The sequence below is a fragment of the Cariama cristata genome, unplaced genomic scaffold, assembly GCF_000690535.1.
Source record: "Cariama cristata isolate BGI_N322 unplaced genomic scaffold, ASM69053v1 scaffold13581, whole genome shotgun sequence".
Taxonomy (NCBI): Eukaryota; Metazoa; Chordata; class Aves; order Cariamiformes; family Cariamidae; genus Cariama; species Cariama cristata.
This window is the reverse complement of record NW_009601129.1, coordinates 24,537-41,135: the sequence shown is the minus strand read 5'-3', so window position 1 is coordinate 41,135 and position 16,599 is coordinate 24,537. Positions and strand designations below refer to the sequence as shown.

General features: G+C 39.7%; 1 protein-coding gene across 1 annotated transcript in view; it reads right to left on the bottom strand.

Moving 5' to 3' along the window:
• The window catches only part of FRMPD4 (FERM and PDZ domain containing 4), a gene marked incomplete at its 5' end in the record, with an annotated part of 30,774 nt that extends 15,101 nt beyond the window's left edge, over window positions 1-15,673 (bottom strand). Inside the window, 4 exon segments of the mRNA XM_009710342.1 lie at window positions 1,761-1,892; window positions 5,035-5,142; window positions 6,312-6,416; window positions 15,628-15,673. Coding sequence (XP_009708644.1) covers window positions 1,761-1,892; window positions 5,035-5,142; window positions 6,312-6,416; window positions 15,628-15,673 — 391 coding nt within the window.
• Window positions 15,674-16,599: the final 926 nt, after the last annotated feature.

The window sequence follows — 16,599 nt, the reverse complement described above, 5'->3', positions numbered from 1 at the left end:
CGTCATCAGGACCAAAAGAGTCATAAACGAGAAGGGCTAGAAGGTTTTGGGGGAGAGGTCACAGTTTGTTTCTTAGACTGACTGAGAACACAGGTGAAGCACAGCTTGGCAGCTATTATTCTCACTTTTTCTCCCTTGTTTTAATCTGTCAGGCAATTTGCAAGAAATTAGGTCTTTTTCCTGGGTTGTTCTGGATTAAGAGATGTACCCCATGACTTCTGACCAAGACAAATCTTTCCCAATATATTAAAAAATGAAAAAGACCACTTTGCGTGTTCGTCAGCAAAACTTTATTAAGCATGTAACACTGTAATCTGGGTATATTCACGGGGGACCACCTCATAGCTAATGAATAATTGGATGAAAGGGTAACAATCCAATAACACCATTGTAAGTCATGGTCCGCAGCAACACTATAATGGCAAATTAAAGTATTGCTGATTTTTACAGGAACTTCAAAGAAGACACCCTCAGAATTAATGCAGTTTATGTAGTTTATTTAATTAGGCTAATACAGTTAGAGAGTTAGTGTACTTTATAATCAACGTCTTTAATTGATAATACTATACTTCTCAAAATCTCCAATGAATTCTCTCTCTTGCCCTTTAAGTTTTCAAAAAGTATGTTTCTCTGACATTGTCTCTGACCTCAGTCCTAAGTATCTAGGCATACTCTGTATGTATAAATAAAAGCTCCCGATGGGATTTTCAAAAGCTGACTGTGTTGGTCTATTCTAATCCTTCTGATTTCAATGAGAATTTTACCAATTACTTCAAAGACAGACAGCTAGGCCAGCAGAGCCAGTATTGAGTACTTCTGGATACCCTGCAATCACTGGGTAGCTTATACCCACAAGAAAAGAATGTTAGCATGGCAAAGTCAAGGGCTTAAAGGTTAGAAAATGCTAGAAAGATTGTTAGCTGGTAAACTAAGCTCCTTCATAAAATTATACAGACTGTAGTTACATGATCAAGGGAATTCTGGCATTTAAATTAAATATTTTTCCCCATCTCATCTAAGAATCCATTTCTCTTTTCTTTGCAAATTTAGGTGAAATTTAAAAGATACTAATGTTCTCCCAAAACACAGAAATATCATGGAAAATGTCAGGCTAAACAGTTTGGCAAAATGATAAGCAGCTAAAATCAGGGTCCTCCGCTGGGAACTGTGAAGTAACTTTACCTGTAGTCACACCTCCCCGATCTAAGGTAGGAAGTCACATCAGCGTTTTTAGGGTCACAGTTCATCATCACTGAAGTGACATAATGTATCGCTGTATAAACAAGCCAGACTTGGCTTCATCAGAAAGAGTATTACTCCCTGTCACCCAGCTACAGATCTGTATAATCAGACAGGAACCAAAGATTAAATTAAGGTTTTTGTAGGAATTTAGGCAGACTGTGGTTCTCAGAATTGTTACCGTGGGTTTTCCAGCTGTCGAGAATGTTTACTAGCTGGGCCACGTATGATAGGAAAAGGCTTGATAAGTATTTTCTAGCTTTCAGTTTGATCTTTAATAAACTTTTTAATACTTTGTGATGGCCCAATGAAGCCATGAAATACAATGCCTATATAATAGAAAAATAACGGTTTTCTGTGAGAACCTGATTCTTAAAACCACATCTAAATACCACTGCTATTTGATAGACTGTATCAAACTATAAATCTTGCGGTTAACTCACTTGAGTAAGGAAAAAGACAGATAATTTACTGATTAACCTGTCTCATTAGTATCTGTTTTCCCGTATCATTACACAAACCTGAGTTAGAGTCTCCTGTTCATGTAGCAAAAGGAGTTTCGTTCCAGATCCTTCAACCCTCTGCTCCAGCATCAGAGAAAAGTGTTCAATACACTTGATGGAAAGCTTTTCTTGGAGTGTTAAGATGACATCCTAGTTAACAGAGGATTTATAAAATGTGCTTAAATCCATGAAGTGCTTGGGATCCAGATCTTCACTGCCACGCACCCTGCATGTACCCAGGACAGGGTGGAAGCCCAGATGTTAAATGGGAGAATGGTCGTGTTTCATGCCTGTTCTGCACAGGTACACAGGACATCACAGATGTTCACCCAGTGAAAAATCATTGCCTTTATATTTGAACGTCCCTGAGATGGTATCAGACATGCACATGAAAAATATATACATGGGATTGCTGTGAATGGACAACTTTCTGTGCAGTTTAACATGCAAATTATGCTTGTGTGGCCCTTAAATCCTATCTCTCTGTCTCCCTGGAAATAAAACTTCTCCATCAGCAAAGGAGAGACAGTCTTGCTGCTGTTCTCTTCACCTACTGTTGGGGCAGGGCCACCAGGCAGTATAAACCAAATTTATATGTTCAACAAAAAAATTAAATGAATGGCCTTTATTTGTTCTTATGGCAAAGGATTTTTTTTGAAGTCCATTTCTTGAGTTTTAAATGCTGACAGAAAAGTCAGCGATGATGATACCTGTGCAGAACAGTAGCTCGAAATTCAGGGACCATGTTAATTTATAGCATAAACCCCATTTTTAGAGACTTTTAATTAGTTTTTTTCACATTGGATTATGTTTAAGGGTAATTAATTTGAGATCGTTTCTAAAATAACAGCGAAACAAACTTCCTCACAAAACCATTCAACCAATCCCTACTTTACTTTCATATAACACTTTGTAAATATATGCAGAGTATTAATATCATCTGGCAAGGTATGTTTGGCTTTAGTGAACGTAGTAGGAAAAAGAAATATATAATAACTCATCATGTAAAAATAGTTTCACATTATGTTGATGAAAAGATTAAAACATTTCTATGCATCCAAAAGATTTTTAGATATACATAAGTATCCAGATGGATAGGACTTATTAAGGAGACCACGATGAATTGTAATCTGAGTGTTTTAACATAATTTAGGAAGATTAATTGATCAATTACAGTGTGTTTATGGAAAATCAACACCAAATTGGTGGAAGGATGAAAAATGTATGTAGAAGGATGGGGACAACTCTGTACAATGTAAAGAATATAAGACATTAAAGTATTAATGGATTGCAAGCAACCACTCTAAATAGTGGAGGTTAATATTATACTATTCTGACTAATGGGGAATTTATTGCTTACACATTAAATCTACTTTTATTTATACTCCTAAACTATGCTCAAAGACAAAGGGCATAACAGTAACATGAAGAGACATAATATTAAATGTAAGTTTTTAAGAGGGGGTAATAATGGCACTGTTTTCCGCTAGCTGTCTTGGATCTTTTGAAATATGGTGCTAAGGCACATAGGCACTGAATTACTGACCCAAATTTTTTGCTACCCTATCCTCTCATCTGATAACTTAGAGTCAGCCCAGATGCTACTCCCCAGCAATAAGGAAAGCGAGGGCTACAGGTAAGGCCCTGGTTGCACCCTCGTTGGTAAGTGGTGAGTTACTGGACTGCTGGAGGCAGAATAAACCTGCATTTGCCTTGACTCAACTGGGGCACGTCTACTTCACCTCAGTTTAAGAAGCAGCACACCCACCCATCCACAATGATGCATATACACATACATACATGCAAGAATATGCAATATATAGCTGTGCAGGCTACAGAATATATAACTGCCTGAATTAGATGCAAAGGAAATTATTCCCACAAATAGTCAGAATGTCTAAGGTCAAAGCAGGCTTACAACATCACCACAGCTAGGTTGCTGAGCCCACGTGGGTATCTTTGCAAATGACTTCAGATTAGATATATGGTCTTACTGTACATGATACACCTATGACAGAACTACTGAAAATTAATGTGATGGCCAAAGACTGGTCTCCAGAGGCAAAATATCCTCAAACAGGTTGGTTGTTTTTAGGCTCATGAAAGAAAATATTGGAAAGTAGGCTCGTGGGCCTTAGATGGGTGGAGAGACCTCACTATCTATACGAAGCATGTCTCCTATTTCTTCACCCAACAAAATTCTCCAATGGGCTGAAGGAATTCAGTATCCCACGGGTGTAGAGTGGAGGCTTGTATCCATTACCTGCATTCAACTTATTCCTAAGGTATATATATGAACTATAAACAGATATTGCAGCCCATTTTTAAGTGTAACTTCAGTATCTGTTTTGCCTTTAGACTAGAGTGAATTTTCTCTTGTTTACCTTAGTAAATCACTCTCCTTGCTGTTCTAACTTATTGAGCATACTGCTGAATCACAGTAAGCACAAAAGAAGCCTTTCTTCAAATATGCATAGCTTAACAATCTCTTTAAACCAGCAAAAGCTGGCAGTGAAGCTGAAAATTGCATACCCAGCCTTCCCTGGTCATACCCATCCATGCATCTCTCTGGTTTCATTCTCCCAAGCATACACACTACCATGCAGTGAACTAGACTTGGTAACCAATCTGTGTTAAAACTAGCTCACCCAAGCAAAAATGCTTGAGACACTAACAGCATGCCCAATAGCGGTAGTCGTGCTGCTTACTACGCTACTCCAAGGCACTCACGGGCACTGACGATGCCTCTGGTTTAGGAAACTACGTGAAACAGTGTCACAGACACTTCCTAGCAGCCTCAGTTGTGTGCTGGGGCTTCAACTCTTTATTTCTGTTATGTGAAATGTGTTATGGAAAGCATAGAGGGCATTACACTGAGACAAGCAATTTATCACCAGCATAAGCCTACAATATCCCATCCCAAGTTCACTGGATGACAAGCCAGATGATATTCAATTAGCAACCAGCATCTTAATCTTCTTAGCTCCTGACTTTTGCTGACAAATCACACTAGTATTTGGCAGCATATCAAAACAATAAGACCACGCAATTTTAATTGTACTGCAGGCACATTAAAATGATCACTTCTACTTCTTCTTCATTGACAGTACAGTATGTTTTTAGCAGCAAAAAAATGGACCAAGATATCATTATTTTTGAACTGAGACCAGCCCCAACTGAACACACTAGCATTTTGTTCTTAAAGCATTCCAAGTAAATTATAATTACTGAAGGTCTTAAAAAGAGTTAACTGGCATTCTTGGCGCTGCATACCAAGGTATACCTAGCCTACCTTTATTGAAGTGCTGCAGTCAAAACGGAAAGATTTGGTTTGTCCATTTTCAAGATACACCTTCAGAACATTTGGCATGAAAAGAAGTGAATTGTCCTTAACTGTTTCCTGCCAAGCAAATTAGTGAATCAGATTACAACATGTAACAAGGGAAATCTAAATGCTGTTCTATAAAGAAGGACATCATTCGGATGGAAAGGTAACGACTGAAAAGGAGTCTGTTGGCTGAAATTGAAAGCAGAATTAGCAATGCCCTGCAAGTGTCTAGCCATGCTCATTACAGCTGCACTCTATAGATACTGTCTTTCCTGGAAAAATATAACTGTTCACATATATTTTACATCTGGCTTGGAAGTTTTTTTTTCCTTAAATACTATCTCTCTGACCATAAATGCTACCTCTAAAGTTGAAACATTTTCAATAAAATAGAAAAATAAATTATTATTTCTCTGATTATAGTGAGCTATTTAGTGTCTTCAATCTACAAAACGGGAACTGCAGATTCATTAGTAAGAATTACAGTCAAGATGTTTTACATTCTCTTTATAGCTGGATATTAAATGCTAATATCTGTCATAATTTAAGAAGAGTAACATATAATATTGCTACTTAATTGTGACCCTTCATAACAAGGATAGTGAGATAAACAGGAAAAAGGAACGGAAACAAAGCTTTGTTGTTTTTTAAACAGCAGAAATTGCTTTTGAAAAAATGCAGCATCAATTTATGTTTGGAAGAGAGTTGGATAAAGACATCAGTGTGGAACGACGTTCTGGCAAATTATGAAAACGAGGCAGGGTTCATGTTTAAGGAGGAGCTCAGTGCCTCTCAAAGGGAGGCAGACTTTGCCCGAGGGCTGGAAACAACAAGTTCAAGTAGATAAAACAAATTTTAAAGAGGTCTGTAAGGTAATGTTAATCTGTTTTCCTACATGCTACTTCTCTTGAATTTATGAGTTTTCCTGCTACAAAATTGCTCTGAAAAAAACCCAAGCAAGCATTATCAAGACTACAAAGACAGGCATGCATGTCTTATCACCATAAAATGCATTCACTAGCATTTTGATTTTACTTTGAGAAGGGACAAATTTTTCACAATATCATGGGCCCAATGGACTTTAAAAACATCTTTCAAAAAGTTCAGGAACAGAAAAACCCTTCCCTTTGCAAGCCTATCACCATTGTTCCTACCATATAATTCCCTGACTTTCCAGCCTTGAGGCGTACCTTTGGATGAAATGCCCAGTCCTTCCTGAGGTTAAATAGTTGAATACTCACCGACACCTGGCCATTGATAATTACTTCTTCTGAGAAGCGCACTTTGACAGGATTGGACTTCAATCTTGCCTTTTTTGCAGCACTAATAAAAGCTGATTTAGGAGACTGGAAGGAAAAATGATGACAAGATATATCACATAATTTCCAGTTAAAACCTATCTTTCCTTTTTCAGTTATTTCCCGTTTGTCACACACCGGGAACTCCATGTATACAGCAACACTTTGCATATCACTGAAGAATGGAAATAGAGTCAAACCATAATGCTTCCTGAGATAATACATATGTACATATATATAAGGAATCACTGGTGCATACCACACATACTGAAAGTTATCCCACTCTCAGACTGGGGTGATGGGAAGGGCTCTCAGTGTACATACAAATTCCTCGTAGAGCTTCCACAATGACTGCTGTCAACCAAACTCGTTTGCATGAATGGACACTGACCAGCGACCTTCCTTCAAACACTGAATTTGAAAATTTTTGCATAATCTGTGATTCACTAGATACAGATATACACACAACTTTTGATAAAAAAGCATCTGAGAGCTCTCCAAGTGCAATGGCATCTCACAAACACAGGTCAGAACCACCAAAAGGCAGCCAGTGGGCTTCCCCTGAACGCATCCCTGACACACACCCTGGGCAAGACTTGCCTTCAATAGATCAGACACTTTGTGGGACTTCATGGATTAGAAGTCTAGAAACATTCCTAATTTTCTTCTGGAACCTAACTGACTTTTACCTACTACATTATTCAATGGATTCACCTGTGATCAAGTGTTCAGCCCTTGGAAAAAAAAGTGTCTCTCCATTTGAGAAGTTTGACTAACAACCCATTTTTTGTAACAAACTAAATATTCACAGTCACTGGGATTTCCATTTTCAGCAGCAGAAGGAAGGTAGTTTCATTCTCGGGTCAGTTACAAACACAGGGTTTCTGTCATTGCCTAACTCCATAACCATGACAATGGGCAACGGAGGAAACTCTGGCTTGGCTGAAAATCACCAGGCTCCTTCGGGCCAGGTTTTGGTCCATCTGTTTCAGTAAAAAGTGAATTAAGATTTTCAGAATCTTATTCTAACTCCTGAGAAGGGACCTTACTAGTTTTGGGTACTGAAAAGACTAACTCATATTGGTTTGCCTGTGAGAAGTAAGTGCAGTTAACGGTGATGATGATCCTGGAATAATTTCCCATTATCAATGCAGCATGACAGCAGTCCTTGTAAACACAGGAACTCCTGTCACCATCACTCAAATTTTGACTCAACTAAAAATCTGTAGGAGTGATGGAGTAGTCCAAGCCCATGTGCTTTTGTCGTCTCTGATCTCTGCTGAAACTGCTTAAGAAGTTATTTTCTTGTGATGCAGAAGCCTTGTTTCTAGTAACTAGCAGGAAGTCTCTAGCTCATTTCTGTATGCCACTGACTTTTTATCACATCGAAAACGTGGTAACTATTACCATAGGCTCAGTATCAACCAGTGAATAAGGAATGAAAGATGTCACATTCTCCCAGGAAATATCAGAGCCATCCGATAATTCCTGGTGCACAAAATAGAACCAAGAAATAAAAATGAATGCTTTTCACTTTTACAGTTCATTCTTTCTTACCTTTTCTCTCTCTAGCAGCTATGACCATACATCTTTTTAATCAGTAACAGTAAATGACAGAAAATTCAACCCCATGATCAAAGCAAGCTCAGCTTCCAAAGCCAGTGCTGAAAAATGCAGAAGGTCCCCCAGAAGATTTGAAACAACCACCGAAAAGAAAGAAAGAAAAAAAGTTAAAAAAAAAAGTTTATGGCTCAGGGCAGGGGACCCAAAACACTTCTTCAGCAAGAATGGACAACATGGAAACACTGAAGAAGCACGCCTACATATTGCACTCTAGAGACGAATTCCTAGAAAGACACAGTATACAATAATACCATGATTAATATCATAATTTTACACATGCCTTTTCTAATTTCCCTCCTCTCCACGGAGTCCCTTTCTAAGGGGGACAGTTTCTATGGCATCCAAGTAATGGACTGCAACCTGTTGATTCCCACTGCCACGAGCAGCACTTCTATAGGAGTAGGCTACTGGCTCTCCCTTGCGAGGGCAAGGGGAAAAGAGTGGCTTTCACTGACTCTTCTCACTGGGAGAGGCTTTTTACAGTTGTTTGCAGATGAGTCACCAGTCTGGCTTCTCTTTACAGGCAGACTGCCAAATTTTCTTCCAGATTCTGGCAAGGTTATTCCCATACAGCAAATCTGGCAAACCACTATGTGGCTCTGTTGCTCTCTATAACCTCTCTTTTCCTCCCTACAACCTCTCTTTTCCTCTCTACAACCTCAAAAGTCACTTGTGGGGAGCATAAGCACTTAAATTATGTTCTTGCAAAAATGTGACAGGTGAGTCCAACACAACTGAAAGATCTGAACGCATGCGAGTTCCCAAGAACCCCTCCGGGACGTGGGGTTTAATGTATATATTGCACAGCCAGGGGAGCACACCATGGTCTGCCATAAAACGTGGGGCTTCCCTCTTTTCCCAATTCTCCTGTGGCAACGTGGTCAGGTTTCTGGCTCTTTGTCAGACTCTCCGGGTGAACCTGGAAGCAGATTGCTTTCTAAAAAGCTTCAAACTATAAACCAGGGATTTAAGAAAAACTAGAACAGCTGTGCCAGGTATTTGGGGGAACGTTCTCTGCTGTTTAAAGGTTTGAGTAATAGCACAGCTTTTGCATTTAATTGCACAACCTCATTGTTTCTACCTCTGCGTCAACTTGGCACTTGACATTTTCTTTTTGAGAAAGGAATTGTTTCAAAAGAGTGTGGCAAATACCTAGGAAAACAGTTGGCTTTGATTGTCGAAACTTGTTTGTCTAACAAAGCATCAGCAAGATGATGTGCTGCTCTATTCCTTTCTAATGTCTTCAGGTTTGTAGGCAAAGAATGTTATCAAGTAATGATTCTCAGAGTGCCAGGTTCATTTGTTTCTCATATTCCATCTTTTAGTCAAATGGAAGCCATTATCCTCAGTTAATGACCTTAAGTAGGAGGTGTTTACACTAATGCAGAACATTTATCACTGCAAGTAAAGTATTTGCATTGTCACAGACAAAAACAGCTTAATTAGTGTGAATTTTGCAAGATGAGGGGACATATTTAACAAGGAGTCAAAATACTTCAAAAACCCACAAACTTCACGCTGTGTGACCTAAGCACTGTTTCCTGTTAAAAGCTAAAATTTATCAGGATTTTAAATAATTTTTACTTGTTTACACAGAATTCAGTAAAAATTCAGCTGGTCATTTCAACACTACCTGGAGGAACTGCTAACAAGAGAAATGAAGCATTGCATAAAGATTTGTTTGGAGGAAACGATAGTGAAGACTGAGACCCTCCTTTGAACCCTACTTACTAGGGAATGCAATCAATGGGCATCCCATCAGCAGGGTCAAAACATGAGAGAGTGCTATAACAAAAGAGGCTTTCTGGAAAATGTTATTTTTCTCATTTTCTGGACTTTTCAAAATTAGATCCTATTTTTGTCAGCAGCATTATAGCAGGTCATTTTGGATAGATCTTAGAAACAATATCCTACATTTTGAGGGAAACTGGTTTTTGATCAAAATAAGAATGTCTAGCACTTTGTCCACTTTTGCAGGTAAACTATAATTCAGGGGTGATTCCAAGGGAAACAGTGTTTATTTGCTGCAAAAGCAACCTTTGAGTGCTCTTGGTGGTAGAGGTGCTGCAACAACAAAACCTCTACTTATGCTCAAGAAAAAGAAGGATTTAGCATTTAGAAGAGTGTAGTGTAGTACCGAGCTACCATACAGAAATGAAACAAGACAGCAATATGGGACAGTCACAAGGTGAAAAGAAAACCTGCTCTGTCACAATAAGTGTCAAAATCAGACAGAAATACCATAGTTTTAAGAGCCACAGATTGTATACATGTGATCAATTTTAAGCTTGTTACTTGTTACTCATTAGTTTAATATGAAATACTATGTTTGTTAGGAAATAAGGAAAAACTGCATGACCACAAAAATGTGTTGACTTTTTGGTCCATCCCTAAAGGCAATTATATGAGACAAAATTTAGCAAGCAAATAAAACGTGAATAAGAGGAAGAATTAAATTTATTAAGTGGAACAGTACATAATGCCCAAAGGCAAACTAAATACTGCCATTCATAGATGTAAGCGAGGCTGAAACAACTACACAGGCTCACAAGAGTATTGCAGAAGAGCAGGTAGGGACACAGAAGAAATAACATGGAGAAGTTTTACCATGCAGTAATTTGTGGTAACCACAGGGCACTGACAGATCATCATCAGGAGTATTTCTTTATTAAACTCTTGGCACAAATTTAATTGCTGAAGCAGTGGTCAGATTTGGGTTCTCTCTTAAAAGTTGGTGATCTATCATAGACAATTATATTTTACTATTTGCATTATTTATATTTTACTATTTGCAGATGGTAATCACAATCTTATCATTCATCTCATACATATATAACATGTACCTGTAAGGTGGGGAACAGCCAAACCTTACTTTAATGTAGGCATTGAGAAAATCCAATCCGTTCCATCTACAGTAAACGACAGCCTAGTTTACTGTGATTGTCCCCAAACCCATCAGTGAAACCACAGGTCAGCTTCAGACTTTGTGGAACGTGCAGACATTGCAGCTCATCTCATGACTAGATGAGCCTGGGCCATCTAGCTCTGCGTTTATTAAATGTGGATGTCCTCTATAAAATCCCCTTTTGGATTCTGCCTCTCCAAGGTCCAGATCTTTACATTCGTGGATTACTCCTTTACATTCATGATTACCTCTCATACACAGGTGACTGCTCTTAATCAAACGCAGAAAAGTACAGAAAAAGTCAGCCATGCTGTACTACTTCCAGCCCTACAACTCTGCAAGGATGAGGACCTCTGGGAAGGAAAGAAACCTTCAACCCATACAAACCCAGGCTAAAATGAACAAATGAAGGACTATATGAATGATAATGCACCTGAGATGGGAGAAAGGGCTAATGAAGAAGCAAAAGAGACCTAATGGCAACTGGGGTGGGGAGGAAGAACTACAAGGAGAAAATGATGGACAGGGTGAAGGGTGGAGGAGCTCTTTTCCACTTTGCTGAAACAATTCAAATGGAAGTTCACGCTGAATTTTCTCAGTCTTCACTGCTGAAAAGACCATGTAACTACACTCCAGAAAAATCCATATAGCCTTAAGCGGAGGCCTCCAGCAAGAAAGGTCAGGAGCAGCAGTGCTCACTGGGATTTGCACCACACACAGATGGAAGAAGAAAGGCTGCAGAGCACAGGGCTGACACGAGAGGAGGCTGCTTCAAACAACGAAGAGTGGTTGGACAGTGGCCATGGACCAGCCAGCACTTCCAGGAGGCAACGCAGTGATGGCCAGTTTGTCATTAACCACACTGTGATCCTCTCCTGTGTAGGATTAAAGCTATGTATGGAACTGACCATACCAAAAAGCTCATGTGGAAGTTATGCAGTGGAAAAGGTCCTCAGGATGACTGTATAAAATGTACATGTTCAAAGAAAAAACCCCTTCGTTCCTACACCAATTTCACAACTTCAAGCAGTCAAAAATCATCTTGTTCAAAACGCTCACATGACTGACTTCCAAATGATTTCTAAAACTACACCATGGTAGTCTTTTCACTTTAGATTTTGAAGTCTTTGTGACAAATCTGTTTCTTTTTTATATCCTTCTTTTCAACCACAACCCTAGATATGGTAGTTGCTGCTGTTAGATGACTCCAGAAGGCAAAGCAGCATGAAAAATACTGTGAGAGGCTCAATAAGATTGTTGCCACAATCATTATGATCCATAAATAAGTGTTATTTATTGTAGTTTTTCTGCAAACGTGTCTCAGACATATGACTGTTAAAACAAGAATCATCTCTTTGAAAACAGAAAAAGATCTTATCCTTTTCCCGTTGCAGAACTTACGCACAGCAAAATTGCCATGGATCTCAGTTGGGCCTGGACTATATCCAAGGAGCTTAAGAGATTAATCATGAAAGCAACTTATCAAATGATCTCTACACATAAAAACTGAACAGATATCAAAACAGGCAAGTTATTTGATTTGAGTAATGCTTAAAACTTAATAAGGCAACAATCAGAATGATGGTCCATTTACAGAATAAAATGGTCAGAAATTATAATCAAATGCCATACTTCCAGAAATCAAAACTTTGAACCGCTTCAACTGCTTTAGCTGTTCAGTGACCTCCTTATAAGCAGTGGTGATATGAACCTAGCAGAGATTTGTAGATTGATGGAAAGAAAAAGATCGCCTAATGCTTTGGTTTGTTCATAATTATAATGAAATTTTAATGAGTTTAAGCATTAAACAAAACTGAATGCACTTAAGCAGAAATGATCCGCAAAAGCTTTCAAAAAGTACTAGGTGAACTACAGAGTACTATAAATCTAGATTACATCTACTTTCACCTGGAGTCATAAAGGACGGTTACTTGAAAACATGAAAACAAAACACACTGTAAATAGCGCAAATAAAAACAATTAAGAAACAGCACTCTTGTAATCCATCTTGGCAGATTTTTTTCATGCAACGATAGAAAGAAAAAGGTTCACCGTCAAGAAGAGAGATTGATGAAATGTTTGTAAAGATGTATTTCTGCCAAGAATGGGGAAGAAGTTCAGTCCTTATTTAAAAGCTCTTACTTTTCCTTTGTCTGGTTTCTACTTCATCTTTCCAGTTTTATTGGCAAAATAGTAAAAGGAAAAATAGAGGAGGCAAAATTAAAGAAAAGAGGAAAACACATGTGCATCGTAATTTTTGAAGACACAAATATTGTTTCCAAACTGTAAGACAAAATGTATTTGCAGAGGATCCCCCGCACAGAAGACCAGGACAGGTACACAGTCGGAGTGCAGCAACATCCTGGACGGCAGAGCTGAGAGGGATGGCACCTACCAGGCTCAGGCACTACTGACAGTAACATTGCTGCAGTGTGAGGGCCAGCACAGGCCAGATGTTCAAGGCCATTCAGGAGTCCCCAGCAGACTTCACAGCCCAGGGTTTGCAAAAACGGAGGGACCTTGTACTGCTTCAGGGCTCAAGCTTGGCTGCACACCCTGGCAGCATCCCAACTGCTCCCCATCCCTACACACACCTTCATTTCCACTGCAGGAAAACTTGGGCTTGAAAGTGATACTGGAAGGATGCTATGAATCAACAAGACCCTGGTCTGGACAGGTAGGGAGGTACAGTAAGAGTGTACAAACCAGAGGAGATCTGCAGGGTGCAACAGTCCTCCAGTAGAGGCTCTTCCAACTAAGCTCATGCCACTGAAGCATCCTGACTTTGGGATAAAAATGGGTCAATTAAAGCTAGCACCAATACGCATACATCAATCGCATATTCTGACTGCTCTGTGGACATTCTTGGGGAGACAACCTTCATGCCTACGTGAAATAAAACATCCATCACCCCCAAAAACATGTGTGCTTTGTCTGCTCAGGTAGAGCTGGGGCAATCTGGCAGGCATGCCAGAGTGGGGCAACACACAAATGCACGTCTAAGATGGGCACATCAGCCCAAATGGCTGACAGGACAGCAAAGTGTTTAAGAACCATTCCGAGCTCAGTGATATCTAAAGGTAGTTCAGTTATTGATTAGCTTTTGGTGCTCTGTAATGAGAGGAGCAGATTCTGCCTTGTGTGGCCTCAAACAGGTCTTGGACCCAAAGAGCTGGGAAGATACCAGGTCATGACTTTCCTTCTTCTCCAGGTCAAAGGCTGGAGGAGGACCCTACCTGTGCTGCAAGGTCTCCCATTGAACATAGAGTGCAGAGTTTATTTGGGTTTCAGCTTCCCTTACCTTCGGTACCTACAGGCTTGCTCTCATACCAGCAGCACAGTGCTAACAGGCCACAACACTCCACAGACACCTAGTACCACGCTTTACTGTCCGCTTTTAAGGGCTACGCGTACCTGCACTAAAGCACATGCCCTTTCTTCACCTGACATTTAAAGAAAAGAATGAAGCCTGTCAATGGATGAAATAAGGCAACCTTCATAAAAAAGGCAAGTCCGTGAGGATTTCTTTGCCTCCACATTACATATATTCCCTGTGATCAAAACCACTGGCTGTAACCCAGCAAGCTTTAAAGGCGGTTAGGTTTCTTTACTTAGTCATACCATGCCTGCATTTTCATGTAAGGTGGCTGATGTTGACCAGATCCCAGCTCACCCTCCTGCCAGCGGTCCTACTGCACTGCAGCTGCCCCTGCCTGGTTTTGCTGAGGAACGCGTGCTTTTCCCCCAGGATTTCGTTGCTGTGCAGACTGGCTTCTAGAAAGGCTACAGGACCAGCACGACTACATGGCCACCTCTAAACTAGCCAGAAAGGTTAACAAGTAGTATGAAGCCACACAGCACTGGCCAAGTTGCATTTCCAAGGTGTATATTTTGGCAGCTTCATCAGATAAACTTGTTTTCACATCTTTGTGTCAAATCCATCTTATCTCTTATTCTTAGGTGAGAAGGATGTAATTATCCTTTCTTAATCAAAACTGTTGTGTATCAGGCTAGCCAACAGGGAGCTGAATGGACCTGTTGAATCTGAAATCTCTTCTGATGCATGGCTGAGACCCCTCAGCAGCCTGCAAGGTACGGATGGCTGTGCACGGATGTCTGGGAAGACAGAGATGTGCTTCCTCCCCTGACTTGACGTCTCTCCTCTTTCATGGGAGATGGGTTTGCGCTGACAGGTCACGAACCCATTCCCACAAACCGCTGAGTGAGGTGCAAAGGCACGTCACATCAGCCAGCTCCGAGGTAGGCTGCAGTTTCTCCCCATCCCTTCAAGCCAGCCTCACGCAATCACCTGTCTGTCTTTTCTCTCCCTTCTCCTCCGCACACCCTGCGCTGGAGATGCAGACAGAGCCCTCCCTTCCATAAGGTGCAGCTGGTTTGATACGGCAGCGTAACTCTGTGGGACCGAGGCAGAATCAAGAAAAACCCAGGAGCAGCAACAGATCAGAAACTGAAGCAGAATTCAGCATCCTCCTCTACCTACCTTCCCAGTACAAGTTTAAAGATACTGTTATTATTTAACTTATTAATGCAGTCTTTGAGTGCAGGATGCAGTAATGCAGTCTTAAACATCACCTTTAAGAGACACAGCCCTTATCTCACTTCTTTCTTTTTATTGCACAGATAAGGCAGAGACACAGACAGAGTATAGGCAGAAAAAAAAAGCTGCTATGTTGCTAGGAAACTAATTCAGAAAACACCAATGATACTTACAGGGTAAGGTTGAACAACAGTAAGGAGGATTGATTCTTTGCAGCTTCTGTAAAAAGAAAAAAAAAAGTAAAATCAAGTAAATATTCATACTTTTACTCACTACAGATAACCAGCTTTTCTTTTAATGGAGAAAACTGCAGTAATATGGCAAAAATGTTTATTACAATGACATAGCAGAGAATTGCAGAGATGAATAATATGCCAAAATAACAATGGATATTAAAAAATAAGTTTTTTTCCAAGCTAACAAACTGAACGGACTTAACTTTACAGTTTATACTATGAAATATTTGCTTCATCAGAGAGACCTGCATGCTGCAATAATTATTTTCTCCAGCAAGAATGGAATAAAATTTGATTAATCCTATCAGTTCAGCATCTATAGATTACGAGTTTCTTTCACCTACTTTACAAATGCAAGTCTCTTTTTATACCATCTAGCTCTTGTACGCTTAATACCACATTTACCTGAAGGGTATTACCCTGAAGGGTAAATGTGTTTTCAAAACACAGGACAGAATTTAGCACCCATTTCTCTCTAGTTGACCTTTTTAAATGGGTGGAAAAAGATTAATATTTGGTGAATACCCCCGCAGAACTTTTACATTTTTCCAAGACTGCTAAAGAAAGGTTTTTCTTTAAAATTAAACAGCTCTTCTTTAGGATGAAACTAGTAAATGGAAAACACATAAGCAGCTCTAAAAAAAACCCAACTGATTTACAAGATAAAGAGAAGAAATTATGAGGAATCTTGATATGATCAAGTGGTCTAGACAAATGACAAATCTGTATTTTGACTACTGGTGGGCAGGCTGGGGGTGGCAGATAACTGAGGAAAAGTAAGGGTAAAGTGGAAGAAGGAAGAAAAGCCAATCAGAGTCAATACCTCTTGTACTACCTTGTTGGTCAGATGGCTGCTAAGGGCAATATCAGTTAAGAAAGGGTCAGTTGCCATTTTGTTGAGATGGAGTT